The following is an 11,134-nucleotide window of genomic DNA, read 5'->3' as shown; positions in this document are numbered from 1 at the left end:
CGTTTTATTAAATTGTCTTTGTCTCACAGCATTTGTCATGTGAAAAGAGAATGTTGATATACAGTATATTAATACAATGTATATACTTTAAGTCAATTCAAACTTCTCAGACTCAACGGTATCCGGTCCATGGGTGAGAGAAAAGGTAAAGTAATGTTGATGTGACTATTGAATGACTATACGTGTTTGATTATATTCTAGAGTCTAGAATCTAGACAAAAGTGCATACCTACCAAGGTCTATATATTCTAGACTGATTGAATACTTCATTAACAGTTTGCAAAAAAAAGCAGAGATAAAGCTTTATACAAAAGGATGCTAAAAGGATAACCCAAAAAAGGGCCTATGGCTTATTTCCATTGAGGTCTAACGTGATGTGGGAAGAGTTGCAGCCAGCCAGTAAGAAACGGTACACTATATATAACTATAGCGCAGTATGAGGTCACAGTGATGATCATGTGTGTGTCCATGGTGTGTGAACAGACCGCGCTGCAGCTCGAAAGGACACCGCTTTACTAATCAGATGATTGCCAGCTTGAATCGACGAAATATTGGTAAATAAATGCGCCCGGTATGCTAAGTTAGACTACATTGACAGCTTCTGCAAATTAATGCTGAAAAATATCGACGACGAGACTACCGTAAAATGTGCACGGTGGGTTGCTTCTGGCAGCCTAAATCAGATTATTGGATAGGTAAAATGGATTGTGACGTAAGGGTTTAAACCCCCACAGAGCAGACATGTCACTGTGTACTACCACACTACAGTAGGCAGTCCAGCGGATCGGTGCAACATCCAGACAGTCAACAAAACCAAGAACAAGAGCATGACTCCTCGCATATCGTTGTGATCGTGGACGGACGAACATAAACATGGCTTCCTACCTTCAGGTAAGACCATCGTTCATGTACAAATGATCTAGCTGTAACTCAACAGACATTTATTTCACTTCAGTGTTTTCTTAACTTGCTCTTCAGTTGTCTGGGTGCGGCTTTGCGCATTTTGGATGGCAGGCTATCCAAACATATTTCACTTGTCGTTGTCTATGATCAAGTGCACGCGGTCAGCTGCTGCGACGCGTGCACTTGATCATAAACAACGACATGTGAAAAATGTTTAGGCCACGTTTACCCACATGGGCTTGCAATTCTATTATTCACTATTGTAAACAGGTGGTTGATAGGCTCAATGTCGCTAGGCGACAGCTTGTGCGATCACTTTCACTAATGGGTTCTCAGCGCACGATTTCCTTGAGTCCCTCAGGGCTCAATACTAGTGTGTTTTCTGTTATTGTGGGGAAAGCTTTTGCTGAAAATAGCCGATCGACAAGATGTTGTGAGCTTGTCAATCTGCTGTTTTCTGCGAAGGCTTTCCCCACACAACCGATGCTGGGGTTTAAGTGGTTAAGGTGTAAGTGAGTGATGCCGTTCTGTTACAGATTGCTGATGATGAACAGGGACATGAGCTGGACCTTTTCTGTGTCCCTAAACATTATGAGAACGATTTGGAACGAGTGATCATCCCCCACGGACTGATCATGGATAGGTAAACGCACAGTCTGACCTTTCTATCAAACATTTTGCCACCCAAATTTTCTCTACTGATTTACACATCTTTGTTAAAATTGTGAACAACAAAAACATTGGCAACATAATTTGTTTAACAAAACACCAGTCTGCAGCCTGTAGTGTTTTTTTTTTTTGCATGGGTGCAGAATTTGCATGGGGTGAAAGGCAGTATGTCTGCACTCTGCATAATAAGATGCATTATGCAGCCTAGCCTTGGATCAAGACTATCATAGATGTATTTTATGGATTCAGACTCGATAAAATACATCTATGATAGCCTTGATCCAAGGCTATATGCAGACCATCATTTCACTGCTTGTACCTGTACGAGTGAGTGAAATAAACCTTCTTGCTTATTGATTCTGCATAGTAACCAATGACTTGTTGGTCTTGTTAGTAACCAATGGCTTGTTGACCCTCAAAATGAAATGTTGAAGGTCTCTCCTCCGTTTATATCAACTGATTTTGTGTAATCCAATTTTTAATTCACCATGCATCACTCTCTCCATCTTTTCCGTCTTGCCTCTCAGGACGGAACGTCTGGCCCGTGATATAGTCCGGGACATGGGGGGACATCACATTGTAGCTCTGTGTGTTCTCAAAGGGGGCTACAAGTTCTTTGCGGACCTGCTGGACTACATCAAGGCCCTGAACCGCAATAGTGATAAATCAGTCCCACTGACGGTGGATTTCATTAGGCTAAAAAGCTACTGTGTAAGCTGCCCTACTCATTTCATTTCCAGACACAGCTTTTGCTGATGCTAGATGTGTGATAGAGGGGTAAGGGGTGATGGTAATATCGAAGCAAGAAAATAATCATTAAATGAAATGTATCCTGACTGTACACAATACAGCTCTTAGTTTGTGAATGCATCTGACATACAAATTGGAGAATAAATACACTTTTGTCAAGATAGCAATGCAATCTTTTGGCAAGCAGCCCAAAGTCACACTGCAATATACTCCAATCCAATCCACTTTATTTATAGAGCACATTTAAAGCAACCGTGTTGAACCTATATACTGTATGATCCTACTACTTTGTTGTCCGCAGAATGACAAGTCTACAAACAGTGTCCAAGTCATTGGCGGTGATGAGTTGTCCAACCTAACAGGCAAGGTTAGTACTGTTGGCTCTACATTGAGTTATTTCATAAAATGCAGTCATGTCTACTGTAACGTAAAAGGTGTATTTGAATATGTTTCCATCTCAATATGTTTTCCTTTATTTTCTCTACAGAATGTTTTGATAGTTGAGGTAAGATTTGTGTTCTCTTTTGATACAAATCTGTATTCTTTGTTTTAGCTCTACATATTTGCATGCATGAACATTCAAGTATTAATCCACCATTTTGAATAGCATTATCAGATAGGCTACAAGCTCTAGAAGTAAAGGCTATCTGCATATGACAGACCGAATTCATAGATGTATGTGAATTATAGAAGGCCCATACTTATCATTAGCAAGTATTTGTGCTTGTCACATTGTATTTGGAACACTGCCTGCATGCTGCATTGTTTACAATGCACTGCTGCACTGTAAACAAAGCATTACTGACTAATGTCGCTGTAGTCAGTGCCCTCCTCATTTTTGTTCTTGGTGTGGAACCGTAGGATATTGTGGAGACGGGGAGGACAATGCAGAAGCTACTCTCCCTGCTGAGTGAATGTAATCCAAAGATGGTTAAAGTTGTAAGGTAAGAGCCATCAGATGCTGCTCACAGACCAGGAAGTTGAATTATAGATCTCCAGTGTAACTGACTTCAAGGTCACGGTGGCAACAACAGTGCTCTCAGCTAATGGGCACGGCACGTTCCCCTTAAGTACTGTATACTGTAATGTGAGTGGGAGATGGAGCAGCTTAACAGTTAATCTGCCATACTATTACCGTAACTGCACTGAGGAGGTAGAGACCAGTGCTCTGATACTGTATATGAAAATGATTATGTCATTCTAAATGCTGTAGGTTCAAGTAATAAGTATGTAAGCTCATATCAGGGATTTACTTTGGTACATTGCACAGAGCGACCCCAGCATTCAATTTACTGTACATTATCTTATTGTCTGCACTTTGAATTCGTGTACTGTAAAATTGTTAGTTTAACGGTGTCCGTGAAGTATTGTGACAGACATAGTTTGTCTGGTGACTCTTGTGAGGTACCTTTGCTAGCTGCATGATCACTTTGCTGCAGGGAAGAGAGATGACACACAAGCTCTCAGACAGACTTAATGGCTTACCGTTTGTGTAGAAAAAGTGTTCCAGCAAGTGCACCCCGAGAGCACTGTCGCCATCTGTCCGTATTCAGGCTTGTATGGTACACTGTGGCGATATTCCGTTCTTTTTTTTAAGGTTAATTTCTGCCTAATGGATTCCAGTTAATGTCACTAGCAGTGCTTTTTCCACTTTCCAACTCTGTTGTTTTGAAATGTGCCGTCGTGTTTATCATCTTTTCTGTCATTTCAGCCTCCTAGTGAAGAGAACCCCAAGGAGCTCCGGGTACAGACCAGACTGTGAGTACCATTTCACTGCCCAGTCATTTATTTCACTGCCCAGTCAAGAAGTAGTCTTATCATGATGTGATCTGTAGGCCTATGTGTCTTGGTAGGCAGTAGCTACTAGCTGCTATTTGTAAGAATGGTGAGCGAGGATGTATTGTTTTAATGCAGTTGGGTTTTTCCATGTAAAGATTATCATCCATTTCTTGAAAATGTACTCCACGTGTAGCTGAGCACTTAGTGAATGCCCTGACAGATGCTCGAGATGCCTGCACGCTCACACTGCCTGTAGTTATGTAATGCTTTTAGGTTGGAGTTGGATAATCTCTTTAAGATTGTCCCTCAAGGGAAGCTGTTAACAGGATACACATTTGACTTTACGCACTGGCAGCTAAAGGGCCAGCCGCGTATACAGACTATGAAAGAGCAGTGTTCAACTGTGTGTGTGTTTGTGTGTGAGATAGATACAGTATACTGTATTTGTATATAAAAGAACAATCACAAATTAGATTATAAATTACATTACTGTTGGTATACATTTGACGGTTTTGGTTATCTGTATTTCTTTCCAGACATTGGTTTTGAGGTGCCTGATTCGTTTCTGGTGGGCTATGCTCTGGATTACAACGAGTACTTCAGGGATCTCAGTGTGAGTGTCCTCAAAATAATAACTTCTATGGTACAAAATCAAGTTGGCATTCTTTTTGAAGTTCCTAGACCCAAATATAGAACTGAAGGGCACATTTACACTCAGGAGAACAGAGATGATTCTTGAGACGTTGATTGTTCCCTTTACATTCTTCTTGTTTACAGCACATCTGCATATTGAAGGATGACGCCAAGGAGAAGTACAAAGTGTAAACAGAACTGTGCAGACAATAAATGAAGACGAGGACCACTGTGATGATACTCCTTAACAAGCCCCGCCCCCTCCCTGTTTTGAATCTAAGTTATTTTTCTACATGAAGAAAGAATCCACAAAATGTGAACATGTGGCTTGTGAGTTACTAAAGTAAGCAAATAGCTTTCCCCTTCAAATAAGTGGGTTCAATTATGTATGTACATGGTTTGTTTTTCATTTTATATTTATTTACAAATCTGTGTCGGCTTTGGCCTCTTGAGTTACTGTTTTATATTAGTGACTGTAAACAGAACGTTGTTATGAGTTTGTCACTATGTTACCAGGGTCTCAGGCTACTGCAATACTTTTACATGTATAGTCATAAACTGTCAGTCAAATGCAGGTGGCCTTGAGTCTGTGTAACCACATTTGTTTAGTAATACTGTTTTATCCTCTCATATCATGCGATAACTGACGTGGAATGTACTGTAAAAACATTTTATTTGATATTCTCTAATGTTTTCATGGAGGACCCGTTTACAGCAATATAAATTATGTTGAATCTTCTTTGGCGATTGTTTTCTTTGCTGCACTACTGCAATATGGCCAGCAGATGGCCATATACACTTTATACGCTGTACTTCCGCAGCCTTTTCAAAAGGTAGTGATGAGATCCCACCGCCGAAAGGGACAGTTGGACGTGCTGTGATTACGTGCTGTGATTGGCTACTGGTTCTCATCACAACAGACGTTACGTACTATGGTCAGTCGCCACCATTTCAGTGTAGTCAGTCAGCGACGCGTGTTGCCACATCCGCTTATTAAAAGCGACTTTGGGCTTGTTTTTCGGTGAAGTTGCTTGTACATATTGGTGGTTGCAGTTTTTTGGGCTTGTTTCTAAAGAGTAGTTGCTTATTTGGCCTTGTTTCCTAATGTTTAAACCAGTGTTTCTCCAATATTTTCAAGTCAAGGACCCCCAAATGAATATGTATTTGTCTGCGGACCGGACCCCCATCTGAAAATATTTTATGCCAGGGATTTGCATACAAGATGTGTGTTGTGAAAATATTCCACATAAAAAAAATAAAATAAAAAGATTGTTTGGTTGTTAAATAGCAGATGTACAAGCTCACAACGCGTCGCATCGTGACGCGTTGTGAGCTTGTACATCTGCTATTTTCAATTAGCCAACGTATGTTGAAAGGGCGAAGGGCTCACTTCTTTTGGGCTTATTTTCATAGATCTGGTTGCTTGTTTCTCTAGCGAACCTGGCAACACTGGTTTTTTAGTGTAGTCACAGCAGCCAGAACATGGACTGTAGGAATGCCAAATGCGAGACTACATTACATTTAGTTAGCGCTGGTAACGGCATCTTAAAACGTAACTAACCCACGGTTGCCTGGCAACCAACTAACGAATCACAGTGCGATCGTCCCACCGGACTATGGTTTGTAGACTACCAAGAGAATTAAGTCAGGAAGTTTCCATTGTTGTTTATCACAGTTTAAACTGTAGCTCTCCGACTGTTTGACCCCTACAGTCAGCGGTTTAACGGTCTGGTGATATATTATATAATATACCATTACCATGTCTGTCATGGACATAAAAGAAAAGACAGCTGCCATGTTGAAACAGTTTGACACAGGAAGCACATTCTCTTATCTACCTGTCCTCCCCAAAGCGGCCGTCCTGATCCCACTGCTGGTGAGGAAAGGTGAGCTGCAAGTGCTCATGACCCTACGTTCAACCAAGGTACGTGGTTTAAAGTAACTAAGTACATTTACTCAAGTACTGTTATTAAGAACAATTTTGAGGTATATATATATTTTTTTACTTTACTAGAATATTTCCAATTTTCAGTGCTTTTACTTCTACTCCACTACATCTCAGAGGCAAATATTGTACTTTTACTCCACTACAATTCTTTGAAAACGTTAGTTACTTTGTAGATTTTTATTACTATTACAAAACATTACCCACTTCAGCTCTATATATATTTCGGCCATTTGAAAATAGAAGATGCAAGCCATTGTGATCTTTTAGCTCTGCTATTTTCAAAAGATGTCTTTGAAAACTTTTGAAATGGGACATTCTGCATAATGGGTACTTTTACTTTTGGTACTTTAAGTACATTTTGATGCCAATACTTTTGTACTTTTACTCAAGTACATTTTGAATACAGGACTTTGACTTGTAACAGAGTATTTCCACATTACAGTATTGATACTTTTACTTGAGTAAAGAATTTGAGTACTTTTTCCACCACTGTAAATATATATGTGTGTGTGTGTGTGTGTTTATATATATATATATATATATATATATATATATATATATATATATATATATATATATATATATATATATATATATGGCCTATTCTAATATTCACTTTACATTATTGGTAAACTACAAACATGTACACTCTTTCCTAGATCTAGTACAGTCAGATAATAGAATTTCCCTCCAGGGATCAGTAAAGCTGGTGTATCATATCTTAAATTCACACAACAGACGTAACACAAATGTTTACGTGCCATTATCTTTGCAGCTGAGGACCAATGCTGGTGAAGTGTGTTTCCCAGGTGGCAAGAGGGACCCTGGGGACAGAGATGACATAGACACAGCCCTCAGAGAGGCAGAGGAGGAGATAGGTTTACCTGTTGACATGGTGGAGGTAATCTGTAGGCTGTTTCCGATCATTAATAAGGTAACTTTTTTCCCCTCTTGTAACCACATGAACCCCTGGCATCGCTATTCTGGAGTGAACATTCAGTGAACATTTTGGTTGTGATATTTTATGTAGAGGGAAAATAGGATTGGGCCTAATATAGACCCCTGTGGGACTCTAGTCAACTAAGTACTGTATATAGGGTTTAAAAGGTTAAAGATTTCAAGATGTTTCTCACCACTCCTAACAGCATGGTTTACTGGTGACTCCAGTGGTGGGCTTCATAGAGGAGTCGTTCTGCCCTCGTCCAAACCCGGACGAAGTCAGCGCTGTGTTCACAGTACCCCTGGACTTCTTTACCTGTGGGAAGGACCACGCAGCCTACAGCCCCCCTGGAATGCCCGGACCACTCCACAGTTTCCATTTCACAGACCCTGATTCTGGTAGCCAGTATCACATATGGGGTCTGACAGCTATCATGGCCATAGTTGTTGCAGTTCTTGGTCTCAGGAAAAGGCCTGAGTTTGACATTCCTTTTGACTCTGATGATCCCCTGTCCTTCTTCCAACGCAGTTTAAACAGAAGAATCAGCAAACTTTAACTGTGGTGTTGAGTGTTATGCAGTCAACATTTACGTGCAACACTTTTTAAATTATTTAAATTATTTATCAATTGCTGCGTATGTGATTGAAAACTGTGTTCCTTGGGAAAAAAAGCAATACTTGAGCAAGCGGTCTATACGGAATGCGCTTTGTTTCTTTGGTTGTGGATGGTACGCTTTTTTTAAATTGTTTGAAAGGATTCATAAAAAATATTTGATAATTTAACGTCTACCTGGTTAAGTTCTGCAGTCCAAAAAAACACTTAAATACATTTTTAACAGTTTAATCACAATCCAGAAGAGAAAAATGAAACTAGGCAAGATCATTTAAATCTTTATTAATTCATTTAATGTAGCAGCAGGATTACAGATATAAACAGAAGAGTATACAAACGTCCAGACAAAGGCAAAGTACATGTTAATAATAGTTCAGATGTCCGATAACACACCAGGGTTGACCTTTACTCCCTACGGCAGGGTCTTAAGGCTAGATACTAAAGCTCAAGCTACACAGAACAGATAGAACAGTTTGGGCAGAAATGTGAAATTCAAAGGGAAAAGGGAAACTGATCAAACTGATTATACACACAAGATACGGCTCACACTATTGGCAATTGACAGATTTTTTAAAATCACGGTTGCTTCGTTTGATCTTGGCTGAAGCATTTCACTGCAATGACAATGTTGAACACATCAACACAGGAAAACCTTTCCGTGAACCAACAATCTCTGCTGTCTTGTCCCTTTTACCTCACATGTAGCTACAAATCTCAAGAGGCATGAAAAAAAAAAGTTGGGTTAAAACAAAAAGAACACAAGATGACAGCTGACTGGTTACGCTGCAGAGCAGTTCTGATGAAAGTAAACACTGATATTCTGCCAGGGAGTGATTTGCTGGGGGGGGTGTCATGGGGCAATGTGGACTGGATACTTAATTTTATAGTAATTATTTTTTGCAAATGAAGGATGGATGACTTTACATAGTCCTTGAGAATAAAGATACAGATGGCAATGACACAAATGGGACACTGGTAAACAGTAGAGCAATTATTTCATTGTCAAGGCACACAAAGTTCTGTTGAAAGCATCACAATTGAAATTCAAGATACCCCTGCAGTATATTTCACATTTAAATATACATGGATATTCATTCACATCACATGACTGAAGGACAAAATGGATCTTGTGTAAAGACTTGTGTGCTATCAATCACCACCACTGTTAAATCAACATTTTGAGATGGCTGTTTCAGATGTGGTTATTTAAAGACTCACTGAGCAATTTGGAATCCATGACGGGGGCTGGATGTTGAAATGTAACAGAACACAACGGCATGCTGCAACTTTACAAATGTACTATGCACACAATGACATCAGGTTGCCCTTAAATGAAATATGTGTTCTCTAAAACTGTAATTGGTCCGATGTTGGATGCAGAGCAAGCTTTTTCCACACCATGAGGTAAAATTACATTCACAAAACTGAAATCACAGGTTGGCTTTCTTTGTGTTGGTATGGCTTCAAAGAGGCATTTTTATTTTGTCCTGTTCCGCATGTGCTCTTTAACCTCGGAGAGGAATGGAATGCTTGGAAACATCGTTACTAAGCTCCGACCTGATCTACAGTATATGAGTGAGTCAAAGTGCCTTTTACAATGCACATCATTGAAATCAAAGCTGTTGTCTACCACCCCTCCCCCCAGAAAATAAACAAAATGGTCTGTGTAACTTGTTAAACAAGCCTGTGTAAATTCATCATAAAAAAACAACCATATAATTATGTTCTGATATACTTCCTAGATGTCCATTTCAGTGGCCTACATTAGACACACACCTGCCAATTATCCAACACTTGATTTCAGGCAAATGTATCGGTGATATTCTGTGCAATGAGGAACGAAAAGTATTTGTCTTACAAAAATACTCTACAATTTAATTAATGGGTACGAAATTCTAAAAAAGTCGCTTCAAAATGGATTGCTCTGACAGGTGCATTGACAAAAATGGTATGAAAATGTAAACAAATGCATATATGAGCAATTATAACCATAGCATCTGATTAGTTTTCATAAAATTGTCTAGTGATAATGTCAAACTGGCTACCGTTCTCAATATGGAAAGTACAGTGGAGTTATTTTGCATTAAAAACAGGTCAACATACAGTATTAGAAGTGTAAAATGAGTAACATTTAGTGGAAATGTTACTGCGAGATTAACTGATCTACTAAAGAAAGTACCGTTTACGCATTTTTTACTTTTGACCTAGAAAAAATAAACACTGAATTACTATCCACGAAAGAGCTGCATAATTTAAATGAGTAAATAAGTACATGAGTAAACATCGAGGATATTTTGAAAGTACTAGTATGAGACGAGAACGCTTCAGAACAGGAGCTTTGGTATGCCTGGGTGCACTCAGCTCTAACCCATAACAGCCCTCTCTCTACAGACAACGCAGTCTTTAAACGATTCATGTATGTACTATTGATACGAGTATAAGCTGTACGTTATTAATATCACATCAGAAGTGCCCATCACTCCTGTACATAGCACCATAGATAAAATCAAAATGGCGACCTCTATGTAACAGAGATTTCATTTACCAGTGAGCCCCTGTCAACAACACAAGGGAAGGTGTACTCGGTGCCAAATTTACATGGCGCCGGCCTTCACACTGAACCAACACTGAGACAAAAACTTAAATATCTAAAATAACACAAAACAGTCTCTCGAATGACACAGATTGTACAATAAAATAGTACAAATAGCAATATAATGAGAATCCTTCATTTAAATGCATAACCTAAAAAAACTATTTCTGATGTGTTTTTTTTTTGTCAGTGTTTAAACACGAAGGCAGAAAAAACCATCAGTTCTTTGTAGGAATGGTTATTTTTTCTCTTTTTGACAGACTTGACTGGACCACTGAGATTGAAAACGCAGAGGAATTCAACAGTG

General features: G+C 39.3%; 2 protein-coding genes across 2 annotated transcripts; both read left to right on the top strand.

Annotated features, from left to right (window-relative positions):
• Positions 1 to 480: 480 nt before the first annotated feature.
• On the top strand, positions 481 to 5,473 carry hprt1l (hypoxanthine phosphoribosyltransferase 1, like). The gene is made up of 9 exons (XM_080437337.1): positions 481 to 891; positions 1,440 to 1,546; positions 2,100 to 2,283; positions 2,624 to 2,689; positions 2,810 to 2,827; positions 3,184 to 3,266; positions 4,034 to 4,080; positions 4,638 to 4,714; positions 4,879 to 5,473. The coding sequence occupies exons 1-9, from the start codon at positions 874 to 876 to the stop codon at positions 4,924 to 4,926; spliced, it is 648 nt and encodes a 215-aa protein (XP_080293463.1). The 5' UTR covers positions 481 to 873; the 3' UTR covers positions 4,927 to 5,473.
• Positions 5,474 to 6,207: 734 nt separating this feature from the next.
• On the top strand, positions 6,208 to 8,397 carry nudt7 (nudix (nucleoside diphosphate linked moiety X)-type motif 7). Its single transcript, XM_080437950.1, has 3 exons — positions 6,208 to 6,658; positions 7,458 to 7,616; positions 7,828 to 8,397. The coding sequence occupies exons 1-3, from the start codon at positions 6,494 to 6,496 to the stop codon at positions 8,176 to 8,178; spliced, it is 675 nt and encodes a 224-aa protein (XP_080294076.1). The 5' UTR covers positions 6,208 to 6,493; the 3' UTR covers positions 8,179 to 8,397.
• The last annotated feature ends 2,737 nt before the right edge of the window (positions 8,398 to 11,134 follow it).

This window comes from Gymnoscopelus braueri (assembly GCF_963280865.1).
Source record: "Gymnoscopelus braueri genome assembly, chromosome: 9".
Classification (NCBI taxonomy): Eukaryota; Metazoa; Chordata; class Actinopteri; order Myctophiformes; family Myctophidae; genus Gymnoscopelus; species Gymnoscopelus braueri.
The sequence above is the reverse complement of the archived record's forward strand: the minus strand, read 5'-3'. Positions and strand labels throughout refer to the sequence as shown.